General features: G+C 38.3%; 1 protein-coding gene across 5 annotated transcripts in view; it reads right to left on the bottom strand.

The window, feature by feature from the left end:
* The window catches only part of PCLO (piccolo presynaptic cytomatrix protein), a 386,235-nt gene that overhangs the window by 175,618 nt on the left and 188,488 nt on the right, over positions 1-22,129 (bottom strand). For all 5 annotated transcript variants that reach the window (XM_009462919.2, XM_087764264.1, XM_087764266.1 and 2 more), the window contains exons 5-6: positions 15,433-20,494; positions 13,043-15,057 (exon numbers count right to left, since the gene is read on the bottom strand). In XM_009462919.2, the coding sequence (XP_009461194.2) occupies positions 13,043-15,057; positions 15,433-20,494 (7,077 nt within the window). The remainder of the gene's footprint in view (positions 1-13,042; positions 15,058-15,432; positions 20,495-22,129) is intronic.

The raw sequence follows: 22,129 nt of genomic DNA, 5'->3' as shown, positions 1-22,129 counted from the left end.
GAAAACACTAAATGACTTTGTATCTGACCATAGCCAACATTTTTAATCTAGTCTGCTTTGCTGCCACAGTATCGATTCCTTCTTACAGCATTTTACAATTTATATATTCATGAAATAGAACTACAATGCTGTTATATAATAATAATTTCAGAAATGTACGATGACAAAGAATTAGAAAATGGAATACATATCCAGTATATTTTAGCTCAAAGTAACATAAGAAGAACAATGTTTTTTTCAGATTTTAGAACAATTAAAACTCAGGACCAAGTCAGGAGGAATGCACTGGCACAAGGGTTTCCTCCAAAAAGAAAACCTCGAGCTCTTTTCAAGACTTAAAAAGAAGACTCTGAAGAGGAGAGAAAAGGTGCCATTACTTTCTTACATGCTCATAGATCTGGGTCAGAACCTAAGATCAGTCTGTTCCATTCAAGAGAAATTTCCTTAACAGCTACGCTCAAGTAATGAAGCCCCAACAGCACGCAGTCTTTCTATGCAGCAGTTCTGAAAGAACACTGGAAAAGCACCGCAGCCCTTTATATATATGGGTCATATACATGAGGAATATACTTCCTGTGAAAAATCATGTGTTTATATGTAAAAAGTATGTGGGTTTTTGTGCATAATTCTCTAGCTCACCCCAGGAAGGGTAAGCACCCAGTGATCCAAGTGATTTGGAACCTGTCTGGTTGTTTAGAAACCGCTGTGCTTGACACTTTGGAAACACTGTCGTGGTGGCCTAACCATTCATCCGTGACAAACACACAATATGAGGAAACGTCTGCTGCAGACTTCCTATATGAAGTGGAAGAATAGGTTCAGAAAAAAACAGTCCTCTGTCCCACCACTTTCCTTAAAGCACTGAATATTTGCTAAGCTATAATAAATATGTATATTTTCAATTCTGTCTTCAGATTAAAAAAAGAAACATTTTTATGGATAAAGAAAATGTGTTGCATTTAATAGTTAGCATTAAGTAAATATTTAAAAGAAATATTTTGTTAGCTTTCCAGGGGTAAGCCAACTTCTATTACAGAGGACAACACCCAACCTCAGAAGCTGACTATCTCATCCTTTTCTGAAAATATATGAATCGGTCACTGTCATGGAGAAAAGACTGAATTAGATGGACCTTGATCTGAAATTGTGTTGCAGATGCTATCCTCATAAAACTACGTTCCAATTGTTGAACTGCATGTGAAAAAAAAAATACCTGAAAACCTTCAACTTGTTCTTCAGTCTATTCTTTCTGTATGACCCACTCAGGGGACACTTTAAAACATTGATTTCAATTTGTTCTTTCTTAGTTCTCCACTACATTTCCAAACTACATTCAAACTCTTGAATATTCTGAACTGCAGGAAAAAATATTTCCCCCACAGTTCTTTAAAAAAGTTTTGGAATTTAAGAGTAAATTATTAGTAATACTGTAACTTTCAGCAGAAAACTCACAAGTGATTACAGTGATTTTCAGATAGAAGATCAGAAATACACTGGTATTTTAAAGCCTTTACATGTTTCTCCCCATTACATAATTACCAGCTGTTCAGTACAATGAAGTTAAAACATACTTATTTCAAATTTCTATGCTTTGTGAGCAGAAGACCTTTCTTGTTTCACCTTGTTTCTTAATTTATTGCTCATTCCAGTGTCTGTCTAACATAGCATATCAATATGGGTAAATACATGCCAAAATAAGTTACCAGAGACTGATAAAAACAGAATCACAAATCTGATGCAAAATGAGACTTCTGCAGTCTCAGCTGTTCTATTAGTATCTCCAGTTCGATACACACATTCAGAGCTATTCTATGTATTGAACCCCTTCTGTGCTTTGAAGCAAATGGAGCTGATTATCTTCGTCTGTCACTTCCCACCATTTACTTTATTGACTGTATTGTCAATACTTCCAGAACACGTCAGACAATTGGAAATTCTTCTCCATTAACAAAAACTTTTTTTGCTTTTCCAAAAATATTTCCAGTAGGATCAGAAGTAGAGGGGAAAAAAAGACATGCCTGTTTGTTTGGTTGCCTTTTTTTTTTCTTCTTAATATGGATAGGAAAAAATGTGTTTCAGGAGAATCACTGTCTATTTTTTCAGCTTGCCAGCTGCCAGGGCCTCATTTTCACTTTCCCTCCAAAGGCAGCTGGCAAACTATCACTTTATTTTTTTTTTCCTTACTATACAAAACTATTATTTTTTCCTGTGCAAACTTGAACTTCTCTGATATAAAGTTCAGATTTAAAGGATATTTTCTACTAGAAAATTTCCAGTGGCACTAACTATTTCAATCATTTAAATGAACAGCCTTCCTCCCTGTTCCCTGCTTTGCATCTATTTGGGGGATCCATTTTTTATAATAATCAGAATAGAGAAATTTTGTTTTAAAGAAAGTGCAAAAAAGCCTCCCCATATTAGAAATGGTAGAATAACAAGTTCAGACTAAAAAATTTATTCTAATTACTTCAAGGCATGATCCACATCTCACTGAATTAACAGAGTGTACCATTAACTTCAGAGAATTTTATATGAGTTATCTAGTTAATGTCTTCTACAACAATCCCTGAGATATAAGCACAAGCCTCTATGGCTTTAAAAATCAGTGGAAATACTCAGCTCTGACCTTAAGCCATCATAATATATCACAAAGGGTTCAGCAGCAATGCTGGTTTAAAGTATTTCCCTCTCTCCTACTACTCCACATTTCTTTTTCTGCATCCTCGGTTGTGCCCGTACACGAGAATAAGCTGGTAAACTGCAGCAGACACAATTCTGCTGCTAAAACCAGTATGTAGATTAATGGGGGAGTAAGTCTAGTACTGTTAAGGAACCGTTAATGTGCATTATCTTGCATAAAGTGCAACATTAATATAAGACTTCTAGTTCTTTAAGTAACTTCTTTAGAGCCAGTTTAGATTTTTCTACATAATACTACTTGAATTTTATCATGAGCTGGACACATATGTATTCTCCTGGACCCATGCCTCTTCTCCTTTTCCCACATTGAATTTCAATGTATCATCTTTTGAAGTTTCTTTTTGAGCTTGACCCATTTGATGGCAGTTCTCTGTGCCTCTTTTCTGATAACATTCCTATCCTTGGTGGTTAAGGTGGCAATTTGGCTGACATAATAACACTGCCAGAAATTGGTATGAATATTAATGAGGTAAAAGATTCATGAAGCCAGGAAACATGCTTTGATACATAAAAAGAAGGAGAAAAGAATACAATTCGTAAATGAAAGGAGGAGAGAATGGAGAGAAGAAGAAGGACTAACAAAAGTTTGAAGAATGGATGGAGAGGTTACACAGGCTGAACAAAACAGGAACATGTGCATAGCCAGGGTGAACTGGATGCGAATGACTGGGGAAGTAATAAGAAATAGAAATGAGGTGATCATTTTCTTCTTAATTTATTTTCTACCTTATACTTAGCCTTCTACATTAAGCACACATACAGATAATTACAGAAGACAGAAAAAACTATGATAAATTTTATTATTTCCTTTTTTTTTCTTCAGTTATACCTCAATCATTTATCTTAAATTTTATCTGCCTTAAACCACACATATATTATGATATATTTATTATTACAAAATTAAATTAATAAAATGTATGACCTCTTCTAACAAGCATTGCTCTCCTGTTACTTGGATATGATATTTATGGATTATAAACAAACTTTTCTATTTCAACAGGATTTGAAAGACAGATCCTCATCTGAACATGAAATTATTTGCTTAAACATACTATAAGCACTCGATACTAAGTTGTAATGGAAAACAGCAGTATTTCTTCAAGACCAAGGGTCATACACCTCAAAAATCTTTGAAGAATTTGTAAAACAAAGTAGAAATAGGAGTCAAAACCATTCTAGTTCCAGAGTCACTCTTCTGCAAGAGAATTTATAGCTATTTTAATACAGACATTTGCTTAAGAAATATTTTAAAAAAATTCTTCCAAAATTGAGGAAAAGATTCCAACATCAAGATTCTAAAAATCATATTCAAAGAAATTCCAAAATAAAAAAGCATTAATGAGTGTCAACTTGAATTTGGGATGGTGCTGTAACTTAGAAGTGTTTTGGCAGTGCTCCATCACTTAGCCTTCAATTGTAGTTTCTTGTTATTTTTGTATAAAACATGGAAACACTTTTAATTTCATATTTTTGAAGGAAATCTCTCACAGAGTTGTTTTACAGAATTCTGTCACTGGATTTTGGGGATCTTTATTTCCAAGCCTAGTTATCCGTAACTTGGGAATGAAAGAGGCATTTTCTAATCTGTCAGTTAGAAATCTAGAATGTATTTATAATAGATTTTCTGTCTGTAATGATGACAGACATTGAGGTGTTAGTATCTCAGAATTTATATACCACTTACGCATTACATGCCCATAAACAGATACTAGTTTTTACTACAAAAGGATGGTTTCTCATAACTTCAGTGTTTCAAAAACAACATCTAGAAAAAAAGGAGGAGGTTTTAGTGGCAAAAAAAAAAATCCAGCAATTTCCCAAATTACTCCAACCTAATTACTGGGTTTGAGAGCTTAATGGGGGGCGTAGGCTAGTGTTCCCTGAACTGCACTGTGTATTTCTTTATAAAGCTGCATCGGAAGTGCTTGGGGGAACATAATTTGCTTCTGAAGTGAAGCAGTAGAGCAGTTCAAGTGTCACTGCACTCGAGCTAATGAGAAGAACAAGGCTAACTAGAAGAGCAGGACTCAGATGGGAGAGGTTCCCGTACTCTTCCCATCCTGTTTTATATCCACCCAAAGCATTAAAAACCTTGGCTAGAGAGCCCAATGTAGGCCCAGTAAGATGCACAGAGCTTGAGAAAAGTGGCTGTTCTATGAAGAGAGGCTAAGGGAACTGAGCTTCTTTAGCTTGGAAAAAACAGCTAATTGCTGTCTTCAACTGTCAAATGCAGCACTACTGAAAAGACAGACTCAGACTCTTCCAAGAGATGCACAGTGAAGGACAAAAGGTGCAAGTTGCACAAGGGAAATGAAGCCTTCTTCACTATGAGAGCAGTGAAGTCCCAGAACAGGATGCCCAGAGAGAAAGTGAAATCTCCATCCTTGGAGATTTTCAAAATTCAACTGGACAAGCCCTCTAGTCATCTGATCTAACTTCGAAATTAGCTCAGCTTTGAGGTGGAGGTGGGACTACATGGCCGCCACATAGTCTTCCCAATCTAATTTGTTGGTGATCCTTTTCTTAGTCACTGTGATGGCTGAGGAGTCTAGATAGTTAATGTTTGCAAAACATAATACAGGCACCAACGTCCTGATGGATTTACTGCCAAGATGCTGTGGAAGGTGTGAAAGAGTAGGGACTGCAGTATTTATTTTTATTAAATAAAAGCTTCAATGTAGGCAAGAATGCTCCATAACTGCAGTGTTGCTGAGATGAAAAATACTGTTAGTCATGTTTGCAAAATACCCTCCAGAAAAGCCATTTGCCTTTTTACATATATTTTTTAGAGAGAGACAGAGAGAACAATAAAGGAAAAATGTTACTGTTATAACATCGTCAAAACTTTCTGTTTTCTTTGGTGAGCTCTTGGGCCAAATGGTGAAGAAATGGAAAAAAGAGATAAAAATGGGTTCCTCTGCCTGGGTTATGGTTCTCTCAGACAAGCAATGTTCAAACAGGCTGTAAGAACATAAGGACTTGGAGCAGCCTACACTACTGCTGTCAAGAGAATGACTTTTACTGCCTAAAGAAATATCTGGAGGCATTACTATAAAACTTTCTATACTACTAAATCACTGATCAAGTGAGCAAAGGACAAACTCACTGACTCCTTTCCATTCTTCCTAGGAGGCCATGATATTTCTGATGTGGATAATAACTTTGGTGACATAAAAGGATTATCAATATGATGTAAGTAATTAACCCAGACAGTAAAATTTCTGAAAAAGACAGTCATTGGTTCCAACTTTAACTCAGACAAGAAGCATAATTTTATTTCACTGGTGCCCTCTTACATCATATATCTACAGCAAAAACACAACTATGAATAAGGTTACAGAAAATGTGCTCCATAAGCTTCTGAATTAAATAATACTTCCAAGCTACCTTATGATTTCCTGAGGCTTATGTCACTGTGTTTTATTAATGCTATACAGCAACTGAAAATACACACTGAGTCTCAAATTAATCTTCTCTATATTAGGCTTAAATTTTAGGTGGGTAACTCTCATTCTGATTCACCCTGTCCATCACCCTTCCTGACTATCTTTTCACCTCTGGCAACTGCTGACTGTCTAAATCAAGCAGTTATCCAAATTTAGAGAAATCAGGATGGTTAAATTTCTCATCTCACACACACTGAGGAAATGCCCAGCATTCAATCCTCCTTCAGGCATTCCTCCATCCTAGGTATTTAATTTCAAACCTTGCCTTTCCTTTTAGGTAATGGTTAGCCCATTTAGCCTGTTTGGCATGTATGATCCTATACGAGGGAAAAGGTTTGCCAGGCAGTGTAAGAGCACCAGCACACTCGATGCTTGAGCTGGATTTGGCATTAGCAAACAGCTTGCAAAGTGAGTAAGGTGAGATAATAAAAGCTGTATTTTGATAGGAACCACTTAGACTGAATGAGAGAAGGTGTCAGAGAGAGACCGGCTGGGAAACATAAGTAAGGTTTAGCAAGGAGGTTAGAAAGAAGATATGGACAGATGGAGAATGTGAACAGAAATTGAACTGAGACCCAAATTCAGTCTGTACAAAATGCAAGAAGTTCTGGAGGAGAAGAGCCAAAAGGCAGGCTTCCTCTGTAGTCTCATACGGAGGGAGAGGAGGAATATGAAAAGAGAAATTTCAAGCTCTGCATCAAAGTTTCAGAGATGTCTAAGCCATATCCTGTGAAAATGTTTCAGATTTACCCCTGTATTTGGAGTTTCTAAATGGCTGACTTAGGCACCACAGCACTGAGCAAACTGGCTACTGTTAATTCCTGTCTCATATCTTCATTCTAAACCCAGAGACTGTAAGCACTTACCATACCATTATGGATCCCACTCCCTGAGCTGAACATTGCAGCACGTAAATAACATTTTTGTGTTTCTGAAAATGTTTACCAGTGTTCAGCTTCTTCTTGGTAACAAAACTGGAAATTATTTGGAGAAACTGAACTGAGAAGTACAAAGGAAAAACTATCTTGGTCTCTCCAGGTCACATTCGAGAACTGTTGACCGGATAGCTTCTGAAAGTCTGAGTTGGTGTCAACAAAGCCAACCTTGTTCTGTAAATAAGAGGTTTGTCTGCACTATGATGCCCACCTGTCAGCAGCCATTCACCTTAAAAGCATGCTGGGAGAAACTGGAAACTATTGGAAAGGCATTTTTTTTGTAATGACATTTCAGTGAATTAAATGAACATTACTTAATCTTTTTTTTTTTTTTTTTTAATTGAGCTTTGGCACCTAGAAAACAATTTATAATCCTAACTTTAACTGAATCCTAACTTTTGTTGTGCAGAATTGAGAAAAGGAAACTAGTACATGTGCAAATAATCCACTGTTTTTAATGAGAGAAAAAGCATAAAGAAATAAGAACACAGAAGACTCAGGCGACAGGCTTTTCAAGAGACCATGGGATTCACCTGACCAAAGACAGTCTCGGTCATCTAGAATCTCTTTGTAGTCAATGCAGAAATGGGTGGGATTAATCATACCATAAAGTACTAATATAAAACCAGTAGATGAACTATTGTTCCCTTGGAATATTTCTGCCTGCAGACTATAACAGCAATCTACAGTGACCAGGTCAGGCGTGACTTTACACCACCAGTATCTAACATTAAACATGATCTTTCCAATCCTTCATACCTTCACTAGGTAGCCTGTGTCTTTGTCTCAGTCAAGGAAGATGCTAGACCTCTAGGCTTCTGAAGAGAAATGTAAAGAGAGGAAAGTAAAATGGGAAACAAATGCCACTTCAGCTAAGGGACAGAAGGAACAAGACAGGTGGCATTTAGGCTATTTGATTATGGACCTATTTTCTTTGTCTCAGCTTTCTATCTTTTAAATGAAGACTGTAGCACTGAGGTTGTTCAGATTATAGAAAGAGCTCTATATGATCTGAGTGGTTAGTTTACTTGAGCAGTCTGTGACAAATGCTGTATCAATACAAATTGACAGCAATGATGTGGATGATAATGTGTAACAAGAGCCATGAATACTGAAGAAAGTTGTATTTAATTTTAGAATTCAATTTTTAAAGATAATGCTATTACTTATACTGCTCAAGATATTCTTGGCTTGGAATGGAAATCAGTCGTGTAGGCTGTCTATCCCTTTATGTTATTCCCAATATTCAGATATAACATAGTTTCACTAAAATATATTGATTCTAAGGAATTTGTGCTATTGCATTTATAAAGTTTTTGTTCATATCTACTAAATATCGCAGGCCACAAATTGAGATAATCCATTTCCTGCCTCCACTGGACGTGAAGAATGGTTAGTAGCTGTCCTATATACAATAAGATTTAACACAGTGAAAGACTGTTACCTGTCCAGCTTTAGTCTTCTTTCTAGATCAACACAGCCAGATCCTTCAGCCTTTCAACCAATGTCTTGCTGTCTAAATCTTTTATCCTCTTTGGCTCAACTTTGAATTTTTTCAGTCTCTCTAACTCTTAAGTGGTGATGACTTAAACTGCATGTAGTATTATAGCTGAAGTCTCACCAGCCACTGAGTAGGGTAGAACAGTTACACCACTTATCTTACACATGCACAAGTCATCAGCATTTCCCAAGAACATCACTGCCTTTCATGCAAGCACTTCATATTTTTAAGTCATATTAAGTCTGAACTTTTGCTATTACACTTGAACATTTCAGTACTGGTATTGCCTAAACAGCTACATTTCTGAATATTTTTTTTTCTTTTGTACCTGCAGTGTCTCTATGATTACTGAATTTGATTTTGGAACATTGCTCTGAATTGCAATTCTACTTTCCAAAGTAATTGTGTTTCCTATATTGATCTGCAGATGCTATATGAGTGCTTTATCCATACCCTAAATTGCAACTGAATTATTAAAGAGTCAAGCTTATGACAAACCCTTGTTTGACACACTTAAAACTGCCTTCCAGTTTGACAGTGACCAATTTGACTTAAGATATCTACTTCCAGCTGGCAGACGGAAAGTAAACTTCCATTAATACTCATGCAATTGGCCTTGGCCCACCGATCCAGCCTGTCCAGATCCTTCTGCAGAGCCTTCCTACCCTCCAGCAGATCAACACTCCTGCCCAACTTGGTGTCATCTGCAAACTTTCTGAAGATGCACTCGATTCCCTCGTCCAGATCATTGATAAAGAAATTAAACAGAACTGGCCCCAGTACTGAGCCCTGGGGAACACCACTTGTGACCGGCTGCCAACTGGATTTAACTCCATTCACCACAACTCTTTGGGCCTGGCCACCCAGCCAGTTTTTTACCCAGCAAAGAGTACGCCCATCCAAGCCATGAGCAGCCAGTTTCTCCAGGAGAATGCTGTGGGAAACAGTGTCAAAGGCTTTCCTAAAGTCCAGGTAGACAATATCCACAGCCTTTCCCTCATCCACTAAATGGGTCACCTTGTCATAGAAGGAGATGAGGTTAGTCAAGCAGGACCTGCCTTTCATAAACCCATGAAACACATAACTTGTTATCTGAAAATTAAATGTGCCATCACTGAAAGCAATATTATCTGGATACTTATTATTATGTGATTAGCTGCCAGGTTATTTTCAGCCTTTCACTTATAATAGATTAGATAAAACATTGTAATAACTTCCTATAAAAGGTGCTTTAAAGAATAAAATTATATTTAAAGCAGCAGTTCTAAAACACAGAGACATAATTTAATCATCTTAGTCATAGTCTCCATAATCTTTTTTCTCGAAATGTTGTAATAAATATATTTTTCAATGGAAGAAGTACATGAATGATGAAAGTGCATTGCCTGAAGGACAAGGTATCATTTCATTGTAATCCTTTAGAAAAAGACCAATTTTATTCTTACCCTTTTAGTCCCACTGATTGCATAAGGATCAACTTTTTTGATAAACTGTCATAAAAACAAGCCTGTGAAACATATACATGAACACCTGAACACCCTTTTCGCCTGAAATGTGTATGAGTGCAGACAAAGATGTAATCCTGAAACAAGAACTATTAAAAAAGTGATGGGATATTCATCCATGCAAAAAATATTCATATGCACACTCCATTTCCCTAAGGTAGTGAAAGACCAATCTTTCATTTCCATTTTATTCTTTTATGTTCAGCTCTAGTAAATTCTCTTTTCCAGAGTGAGCTGTTTCACAAGTTTTTCTGCGCTGAACTTCATTGTTTTGAATGACATAACTGATGCCTTCAACCTTTCCCATTTTATAATTAGGCAATTAGGAGCTCTCCAGTCAGGAGGCACAAAAGGGGTACACAGAGAATTAACAGACAAGGACTTTTGCTCTTGTGGGCACTGTACAAAGAAAGAATGAAAAAACAGTCCCAGTGCCAAAAATATTTTAAAGTTGAGGAAACATCTTACTTTGATACTGAGCAGGATAACCCAAAAGCAATCCTGTATTTAAACTCAAGTATAACAACGATATGTTGATATAACAACACAGTTCTGTAGTTGAAAAAATGTCAACGAGGTTTACACTTTGTCAGCAGTGACACTGTGTGTATGCTAACTTTCAGGAAGAACTTTTGAGTGTGACAAAAGGTACAAAAAAAGAAATCACTGTCCACTCTTTCCTGTGCTTCCAAGATGTTGTGGTCCTAAAATCAGGTTCTCCGCTGGTATAAACAAACATAGCCATGCTGGAGAGAATACTAAAAGTCTCACGGACACTAGGAGATCATTTAGGTCTTACACTGCAAATCCCTCCTTCACAACATAACTGGACTGAGTAACTGAGAACTGATACAGCAACTGCAAAAGCAACTTACGCCCGTATTTCCAGATGCTGATGAGGTCATTAGATTACTTTCTGTAAGTGTCACTCTAAATATTTTCTTTTTTTGTCATATATCTCTTTTCCTCTTTTAAATTTCATGTACCTAATCCCTGCCTAAGCTAACTGAACCTCAGACACTTAATTAACAAAACTCTACCAGAAACAGAGGGTATAACAGACTTCATGCTTAACATCACATCAGAGCTGGAAGCAGCCATGATGGTCATGGGAGGTTTACAGAGCAGCTTCCTCACCATATGCCATATGACACAGTTAGGGCAGTCCACTTTATATGCAGGGAAGTTTTTTACTTTCCTTGCACTTGTCTATTTGCACCTCCTGTTCCATAAAAATGTCCACCTTATCTATTTAGACTGTGAGTACTTTGAGACATGGGCTATTTGCTGCTTGATGGCTGCATGCTAATAACAATATAGCTCATTACTGTTTGGGCTCAAGGCAAAATTGTAATAAATGTGGGTAAAAACCAAACAATGATGTACAAGCCCTTTGTTTCCATGTCTCATTAATGAATACTGTATGTGTTCAAACTCTCCTGTAAAGGCCTTTAAACAATCAGCTGTTTATAGAATTTATCATCCATGATACAAAATATACAATTCATATCAAATATATATATCTATGAAATAAGCAAACTGAATAATTTGTCCTCAGTAATAGTTTCACTACACTGACAGTTATTTTACAATATTATACCTGCTCTCCAGTATCTAGTAGAACCCAACACTTTCTAACTCATGAGCAATGGTCTTCAAGATGCTGTTCCAAACCCTCTACATGAAACTTTAGTGCTCATGCTACAGTTTCCCCCACTGTGCTAATCCTGCATTAGGGAATGATGTTGATATGGAGTGCCAATGCCATGACTACAGTTTTGCCTTCAAACTTCCAAGTACTGTCTTCCAAGCAGTAACAGCACAGGAAGCATTTAATAACTGCACAAATACATGAAGCTGCAGAAACTGCCTACAATAAGAGCCTTGGAGGGTACAACCAGATCATTCTGCATTTGAAAGCCACCACAAATTATCAAACATAGAGAACAAACTGTCTTCATTCTATCTAGCCTGTACTAATCACTCACGTATTCACAGACAACTGAACATAAAAGATAAAAATTGCTGAAGAACTCGAATGGCAACTCTTCCAGAGCTCTGACAAATAAGATACTGATCCTGCAACTGACAGAAAAGAATGCACTTGGACAAAAGGACAGCCAAGAACGTGTTAAATTATAAAGGTTTTTTTTTAGCCAAGACTGCTTCCTCTTATTCATAAATAATGGACTGATTCCCAGATCAGAATCTTACTACTCAAGGAAAAGGAATACTGCAGAAACAAGAAATTTTAATCCTGATGATGTCAGACTTATTCAAAATTTCCTCCTCTGACCCCATAAGAAACAGCCCTCAACACTTGTATAACTTCTCGATAATCCTCCTTATCCAAAATAAAAACAAAAAAAAAAAATGGATTTGTGATATGAGACCTTTTGGTCTGAGAGAGATAAAAGATGTACACATTGGGACACAAGATTACTCACAGAATCACAAACGGCCAAGAAACCTCACAAGGGTCAAAAAATACAGCTAACTAAGGTAGTTATAAATCTGGTGTTAGCTGCGTCTCAGAAGGCACATGCAGTACTTTCAAGGAAAATGCACTACAGACTGTGCCACAAGAGCTGGGTGTTGTACAATTAGAAAGAAAATGCCTTTCATTTTCTGAAGACTTGGCGGTAACCACTATATTGGCAATTAATTGCCATGTAAAACATAAAGTGCCTTCCAAATTCTGAACAAGAATTCGCTGTGTTTTTTTCTGAATCTTACTAAGACTGTAATATGGATTCCTCTATTTCAAGGCAAAGCACTGAAGCAAATAACCATTGCTTTAGACAGCAGACATTCCTTGGGACCTTTCAGCAAGGTGTGCAAAAAGACTACATACACAGATATTGCAAATGAGTGTGTCAGCCCTCATGCTGTACTGATAGCTGTAGAATTGCATATTAAAAAAAAAAAAAAAAAAAGAAAGCAAATACTTCTTACCATGAAACCCTCAGTGTACTGAAACTGAGCTCTGGAACTGTCTTCTGCTGTGGGACTCAGGGGCTTAGGATCAGACATAGAGCGTTGCATCATCTTTGCTGCCTTTGGGCTTGATGGAGGAACCTTGGCAATGTCAGCATGCAGCATCTTCTGAGGGCTGAGGTCATCAGTGATGGGTTTTTCATAGGGTACAAATGCTGACTCTATAACTTTGCTTGGTGAAACAGGTGAAATGGGTGAATAGAGAACTTTGGGAGATTTGGGAGGGGAAGGGACTACCTGCAATGTGGAGTCTGGACGAAGGTGGGATGAGTATCCTATCTCTAATGGTGTTGGGCGTTTTTTATCTTTCTGAGGAGATGTAGCTGATAGATATTGGGGACTTTGAGTATCTGACTCTGTCTCTGTTTGACATCCCAAACTTTCTCCTTTATATGTCTTTTCTGGAGCTGAAATGTGCTTTATGATTTCAACCTTAGCATCCAATCGGGCCCTGACTGAAGGTGTTCTTATTGTTCCTACAGGTTCTGTTTGTACTGAAATCTCTGCCACTGTCTGAACTGCAATACTAGATACTTTGGAGAATTGTTTAGCTTTGTCTGCCTCAGTGGTACTCTCACTGTATTTCCCTACTCGAGGCTTCCTTCTGGATCTGCTAGAAAGATCCCATTCATCTTGATCTTCATCATCTGTCTGAACACTCGTATCAACACTCTTCTTAGTTCTCCGTCTCCTGTTTGTGTAACCTCTGTCTGCTCCGTCTTCATCATCAGTTTGCACTCCACTGTCCACTATCTTTTTGAAGCACCGGGGCTCTTCTTCCAGGGTCTCCTCAAGCTCCTCATATGGACCACGTAATTTTGGCATAGAACTTCTCTTTTTCAATTGCTTCTCCTCTCTAACATCAATATCCTTGAGAGACATTTCTGAAACAGAGCTTAGGATACCAGACCTAGGTATGTATTGGGTAATGCCATCAGACTGAACTGTATACCATGTTTGGCTTTGTGGAATTTCAATACCCAGCACTCCTGAAGCCGTAGTGGTTGCATCATCAGTAGGCCAAAACTGGCCATTTTCTGTGGTTGCATACTGTCCTTCCAAAAGTGTTTGATCTGTGGTAGTTTGTGGCGAGCCAGTTCCTGAAGGATCGTAACCATACTGATATATTTGACGAATTTTTTGCTCCTCTAACTGTTGGTGGAGCTGTTGTTGAAGTTGTTGGAATTGTTCAAGCTGCAACTGCTGCTGGGCTAATGTCTCCTGCCTCATCATAAACTGAGCTTGTCGTTCCTCCTCTTGCTGAAATAAGAGATGATGTTTCATGGATTGCAACTCCTCAAGCTTTTTTTGCACCATAAACTTTTCTTGTTCCCTAAATCTCTGAATTTCCTGACGTTCCCATTCCAGCTCTTCTGCAAAGCGCTGCTGCTTGATTTTCTCAAGCTCAAGAAGTTCACGCTCCAAATCAAGCTGCTGCTGTTTGCCTTCTTCAGGGGCAATGAGAAGAGCAACCTCATCTTCAATTACATCTGTATAAACTTCAGATGCTGTAGTTAACGCAGGTATCAAGTTGGTTGGCTCAGTGGTAATAGTTTCTATAGTAAGAGGTGGTAACCCTGTCTCCATATCAATGGCAGTAATTGCACTATCTTTTTCAGCTGCCACTGTTGTCAAGAAACTGTATGATCTTGGGAGCGGTTGATTCTGTTGCAAAGTTGATAAAGAGGGCACCGAGTCAATTGTTTGGAGGTTAGGTAAATCTCTGACAGAAGTACTGAAAATAGAACCGGGTTGAGTCGTGATGGCAAATGTGGATGGGATTGGAGTTGCTACTGAAGAATAAACAACACCATTGGATGATCTTAAAACACTTCCAACACCAAACTGGGAACTCAGAGATGATACCATTCTTGCTTGGGAATACTGTGGTGTACTGAGCCCGATGCCAGAAATCACCTGCCGAGTCTCTGGATAAGGACCAGTAGTCTTGCTTGAGTAATCCATAACCTCACCTGAAATTACAGGGCAAAGTTACAGTCCAGTCCCACAAAAGAATGCTGCTTTGTGGATTCTGAAAGTCATCCCATCTTGATGAATTAAATGGGGAGGGGAAACTGCATGCAAATCTTCAGGTTAATGATCTACTTTAGATGTGAAGGAAACAGCATTTCTGAACATGCAGGCACATGCAGGCACCTCTGTGCAAAACACATATGTAAAATGAAGAAATGAAAAACATGTGTAATCCAGAATAATTTGTCACACTGTCCAAAAGAAAACAAAACAACAGAAGGAGGGGAAAAATAATTTAAAAAATCATCCTGAAATGAGGTGAGGAACATCAAAATTATATTTCAAAGAAAGATCTGCTGCTGTGTCATACTGACCTGTAGTAACTCTTCCAGAAGTAAGATCTACTGCTGCATCAGTTGCCCCAACTCGATAATCAAAACTATTCTTGCTTTTGTATGCAAACAGTCCAGCTTCTGATAAATTTGTGTCAGACATAGATGGTTTCATACCTCCCATTCCTCGGTAGCCATATGACCCTGAACGATCATACTGATAATGGTCATCTCTGTAACCAAAACGATCTTCAGGAAGTGTAGTTGGTGGCTGCTGTGCTGTACAGCTCCTACCAAATGGCAATTTATAAACCATATCACAGCAGACAGCTCTTCTCCCTGCAGTCAGATCCACAGGCTTTTCATCATCTTCTATTACTGTTGTTATGATACCTGAAGTAGTTTCATCCATTGTTACTACTGTTCTGTGGGATTTTGTAGTGCTAAGGTCAACTGCTCCACTCTCCATCGGCTCCTGAGAAGTGGAGAGATCAGTCCAACCATTTGTCACACCAACAGGTGGTACAGTAACAGGCCTTGTAGTAGCCCACGTCACTGCATGTGTTGAAGTACCTAGGGATAAATTTATTGGCACTTCATGTCTACCTGCAGAGAATGCCTGGCTGCCTGCTACTCTGTATGCAGGCTCAAAATGTTTTGATGTTGTTAGTTGAAGCGGCGTTGTCATCGCATGTCCCAGATCCACAAAGCTGTCCGTACTGGCAGTGTAGCTTACAGTGGCAGTGCAGGTCATTACAGTCACTGTCTCAGTGACGACAGACAGAGAAGGATCGGCAACACACGCAGTGCTAAGATTTATTATAGCTGGCTGGACAGTACTTACTGGCCGCCCACATGGATCACTTGCTGGCATTTGCCTTCTCACGTCCATGGAAACAGCAGACAGATCCATACAGCTGTCTCTCATTTCAATATCCATCTTAGTTAAAGTGCGAAGATCTATGACATCACCCAAAGGATGGAATCTTCCATTCTCTCTATACCTGGGTTGATCTACTACATGTAGTGGCTCTGGAGGTATAGTAATAGCAACACTACCTAAATCAAAACCAGGCACTGGGCCCTTAACCACAGACACTGAGGTCTTGGTTACCTCTGTTGTTACTACTTCTGGTTTTGAACTAGGTATTTTTTCAAAAGTTGACTGTGTTGTGACAGGAATAGTTTGCAAAGCACCTGAAATATACATACTCTGATCTGCCATACTTTGAATTTCCATAGTTTTCATGGATGGAGTAAAAATTGGTTGCATAGGCTGGGGAATCTGTTCTTTAGAAGGTGCTTCTAAAGGCCAGCTGGTAACAGCCTGACTAGTTATAGCTTCTGTAGGAGTTCCAGGCTCAGATGGCAATGTGATGACAACATAGGTTTCCTGTGAGGGTTTTGTCAGCCTTGGTGAAGATTTGTTAGAGTGTGGAGACAAAGGGGAAGTGGGAGACGCTATTTTGTATTCAGCTGCAGAGACCAAATTCAGAGTCATACTTGAAGTCAATGACAAACCTATTGGTTTGGGCTGTGTTTCTGCTGGCTTATGAACAGCTATTGGGAGCGGAGGAACTGCTGGTTTAGGAGCAATTGGAGGTTTAGTGACTTCAGCAGGCCTGTGACTGAAAACAAGCCCTGCTGGAATGGAGGATGGTTTGGGTGGTACAGGAGGTGGTGTTGGGGTGTATGTTTTTGTGATAGGTACCACATGATTCTTTAATACAGCTGTGGACTCTAGTGTTGGAACACTTGTGACTGAAGGTACCACTGTGGGAGCTGTTGCTGCTGGGGTCTTAATTTGTGACTTCTTTTTGGGATAAATGGCTGGCTTGGGTAAAATAGGTGGAGGTAATGGTGGTGGAGGAGGTGGTGGAGGAGGAGGAGGCAGGGGTGGAGAAGGTTGTGCAGGAGAATCCAAAGAAGAGCTTCTAAAAAGCGAGAATACTTTGGATGTTACAGCAGGAGCTGAGGAGGGCACAGAGACCATGCTGGTCTTACTTACAACACTGGGAGTAGGTACAGAAGATGTTTCTGATGCAGGCTCTGTAACTGGTACTGACACTATACATACAGGTGGTTGCTCAGATGTAGCACTAGTCAAATTAATCCTTAATATATCAACACCCAATTCTTTGTGTGAATCTTCATGATGAATTTTGACAATGCCAGCCTCTACTGTACTTTTCATTTTTCTAGCTGCTTCCTTTTCTGCTTTGGAGGTATCAAAGGTATCAGTTGCATATTGCTTGGGTTTTATAACTGTAGTTGCCACTACTGAAGGTGCAGTTTCAGGCAAACAAACTGCAGCTTGATCCACACTTTCCATATCTGATGCTACAGATGGCGTTTTAGTGGCTTCGGCAATAAATTCATAAGGCATGCTCACTTCAGAGTACTCTTTAGTAGATGTTAAGGGAACTTCGGTTATTATCCTGACACCTTCAGAATCTGCTAGTTTACTTACAGCATCTGCTGTATCTACATAACCTGTCGTTGCACTATCTATAGGCGATGAACTATCTGTGGTACAAACCGAAGATGTGGATGATGTTAAGGAAGCTGTATCAGAAGGTAAAACTGATGCAGCACCTTCTGATGTCTCAGAGTATGTCAACATTGATGTTTCATGAGAAATTATTTCTTGAATTTCTCTGGCATAATCTGTTAAGTATTCATCTTCAATTTCCTCTGCTGTAAAATGCTGTGTTATTTTAACATCTGGAATAGAAAGTGCTGTGCTACTGACAGGTGATACATCTGAGATTGCTGAAGTAGTGCTTGATGTTAAAGATGTACTATCGACCATTTCTCCAACACTAGGTACCTTTGTATCAGATGTGGGAACGAAACCTGAAGTTGGTTGTGTTGGACTGGACCCAGGGGTTAGCTGCATTCTCTGTCTTTTCATAAGCTCTTCATAAGCAGCTTCTGCATCTAACAACTGCTTTTCCTCAGTGGTGGAAGTTACTGTGCTGTCTAATACAACTATTTCATGACTTTCTGGGATAATATAAGAACTAGAAACAATATCTTCTTGAGGCACAATAGAATGTAAAGTCTCAACACTATAGTAGTCTTTCTGTAGATCAGTAATTTTCTGTGGCTCTTCATAGATCTGTTCTGAAGCTCTTATTTTTTTCTCTTTTCCTCTCTGTTGTATATATTCATTGCTCTCATCTTGTCTCATTACAAGATTAGTATCAATAGTTCCATTGTAAGTATCCTCTACTAAAGATTCATAAATATAATCCTCTATTAGCATTCCGCCATATAAAGATTCTTTTTCAAATACTTCATCTTTTTCATTTGAAATTTGAAATGGCTTGGACTTATGGGTCTTATACATCATCTCCTCATATACCTCTTCGGCACTTTTCAATGTCTTTTGAACACTTTCTTCTTTTGGGAGTCCAATTGGTTGTTCATCTGTTGGTGAGTATAGAGAGACAGCAGTAGGCAATTTGTAAACTTTTTGTACTTCTATTATTTTTTCTGGGCTGATTTCAAATCCTTCAGGATCTGACTCAATACTAGGTGAATATTCAGAACAGGAAGATCTGTGCAGCTCTTCCATTTCTGCTGCCTGTCGTAATTCTTCTGTTGGAGATGCATCTTCAATGGGAGAAAGATTACTTGGTGGAGTCTTTGGACGTTCCCTTCTTCTCTGAGCTCTTAGTTCATCCTTGTCCTTTTTAGATTTTTTGCTAGAACTTTTTCTTTGTTGCTGTTCTAATTCACGCTGTTTCTCTTGTTCCTTTAGCAGTTCTTCCTCTTCCCGTAGTTCTTCTTCTTCTGAAGAATCTTCAATAGTTGGAAGAAGAGGACCATGTGACCGATGCCTGGCTTTGCGCTGTTGCTTGCTCTCCCCTCCCAGTTTTTTGTGACTAGGACTGCTGTCACTATCTTCATCAAGTGATGACACTGAAGTAGGAGATGTACCTGGTGTGAAACTAGAAGCATGTAAACTAGAAGACCCTTCTCCTCTAGATCTATCTTCTGGTGAATCTGTAAGACTCTCCATCTCTAGCTCAGGCTCTTCATCAAAATACAACATACCTTTCTGTTGTTCAGATGCCTCAGAATATTTGTTTGTTATGGTGCTATTTAACTCTATTGTTTTGAAACGCCGAAGGCCTCCTCCTCCAGTTACTGCAAGTTCTTCACTGTCTTGACTTTTAGTTTCCCTGTATTTTGGCTCTGGGCTTTCGTCAAAAGTCTCATCATCGTCATCGTGCCATGAATGTCGTCTTCCTGCATCCTCATCATAGCCTGCACTACTTTTCCGTGCCATTCTTCTATGTTTCCCAACTGTTCCTTTGGCTTTGCTTTTCACTTCCTCTTTCTTTTGGCTTTCAGTTACACTGATCTCTTTGAGTTGACTTCTAATGAATTCATCATCTTCAGAAGCTGAGGCATCTTCATCAGCACTCATCTCTATAATCTGTTTTCTAATGAAGTCTTCCTCATCACCTGATCCCTGACTGTCATCTCGTTTGTACTCATCACTGCTTGAAGAACCAACACTGGCTCTTCTTTTTCTCCTTGGGACAGGTGAGTTTTCACTCTCACTGCTGTCTTCCACAGAATCATAGCGTTGTCTTCTTGCCAATATGTCATCTCCTTCCTCTTCTTCCTTGTAGTCTGCCCGGGAGGAAGCACTTCCTTTGCCATCTTCTACAATGGTTCCTTCACCTTCTTGAATAGTGTCTAAGTCTTCCTCATCTGAACTGTAAGATTCCGGAGTGACGGGCAAAGGCTTTGTTTTATGTTGATCCTTTGTCTGTTCACTGTACGTTTCATAAAGCTCTTTGCTTTTCGCAGATTTTTCATCAGAAAGTGTACTTGCCTGAGCTTCCAAAATAGACAGTACAGTACTTTCCAATTTAGCTAGATCTGAGGGGCTTGGTGGACTTTCTTGTGAAATAGTGTCTTTTTTATTAGATTTTCTGAGTAAATCCTTTTCATCACTGGGGATATGACTTGGAATTTCACCAAGTGAACTTGATATCCCATCAGAAGAATACCCGGTGTCACTCAGACCTTGTGGACTTTTCTGTTGCTGAGAGCTTGATGTGTCTGATTTGTCATCCTCCTTTTCCTAGAAAAATAAATACATATGCGTGTGTATATATTTATATATAAATTCTTAATGTCTCCAGGCAATTACATACATGTGATTTTTTTTCTAAAAGATGAGTTAATGTCTCAGATGAAAAATTATGATGCCGAGAAGAATTATATGAAACCATAAAAGACTGAACACTAATTTTGTTATTCAAAACTATTAAAATAATACAAAAAGTTCCTCAAATTTTGACTTTTTGCATTGAATCTAACTATGCCTTGCATGGCTGTCCACACTGGCAACTGATTTTATTTGCTGCGAGATGATCTTCTATTTTTCAATATAAACAAACAGTGTATTTAATTTTTTTCAGAACACTTATTAATGATAATCTATCATTTGTTCTCATATGCATGGGACAAGTAGTTTGGGGGTTAATTTAAATGAACATTTTAACTACCTATGTTTCAAAACTGCCTACATAGTTCTAGATACAAAGCAATATAGCTTGCCAAACGCCAGCCTGCAATATTTCTGGGTGCTGTGCCTTTCTTTGCCCATTTAATCTTTTATAATCATTTAGCAATACGTCAATCTTCTCAAATTTTGGGCTTATGGTTTCATTTTGTTGATTTCAGTGTTACACATTCTAACATGCAATGGAATTCATGGAGTACTGAAGCATGATTTAATGCAATTTGGAATGTCCCCATATCTACAGTTCGGCACTGTACAACTATTTTCTGAGTACCTCATGAAAAAAAAGTTTCCCCGTAAATTTGTCATGCAGAGGTAAGCTGCTGGTAGGGAAGTGTGATTGCAGGGAGGAAAGCACAATGGTCAGGTATTGATCAAAGGAAATAAGGAAGCAAACAAGGCAGGCACACCTGACTGAGCATCATAACCAATGTTTTCCTTCTCATCCCTAATTAAACACCCTTAGTCATTCTCCTAGCTTCCAGATCCTTCTACACCATTCTGTATGACAAGCACCTCTATCTCCTTCTTTAGATAACAAAAATACCAAGAATATCCTACAGCAAGTATTTCCACGCCAGAGTTGCCCTCCTGCTCCTCTCAACTGTGAAATGCTCTGTACTTAGAGAAAGTACCTCACCATTCGGCTAACAAAACAGCTCACTCTCCAAATTACAGGTCATCTTATCTGTCATCTTAGCTGACAATCTTACAAAGTGTCCCCACCTCCACTAGTAATTTGAGAACAAGCATTCCGAAGTCTCCTGATTTTAAAAATATGATGTGATCTTCATATTTGTTCTGGGCCTCAATAATACAAGTAGGTAGCATTTATCAACTTTGCTAATCTAAGTCAAGGATTTCTGAAGTACAGCAAACCATTTATTTAAAGCTTTAATTTATCAACTTTCTTGGCAATATGCCAAGTTAAAAAAAATACTGTGGAGTAAATATATTAAGAAAATTATGACAATGGTTAATTATAAAGGTACATTTACACTCATGTTAAGTTGCTAGCAATTACAAGTGTTTTCACAAGTTTATTCCTGCTAAAGTTATATTTAATGCCAAAATATCATAAACCAAATATTTGTTATTGTCAGTTATTTTATTTTTAAAAACCAATCACATTTTTTCATTATTTAATTTACATTTAAAGTACCTGTTATTGCCTATATACATATCACTGTG

This window comes from Nipponia nippon, unplaced genomic scaffold, assembly GCF_047370975.1.
Source record: "Nipponia nippon isolate SJK-2023a ecotype South Korea unplaced genomic scaffold, ASM4737097v1 scaffold_3, whole genome shotgun sequence".
In the NCBI taxonomy this organism is placed as follows: domain Eukaryota; kingdom Metazoa; phylum Chordata; class Aves; order Pelecaniformes; family Threskiornithidae; genus Nipponia; species Nipponia nippon.
This window is presented reverse-complemented; position numbering and strand designations above follow the sequence as displayed.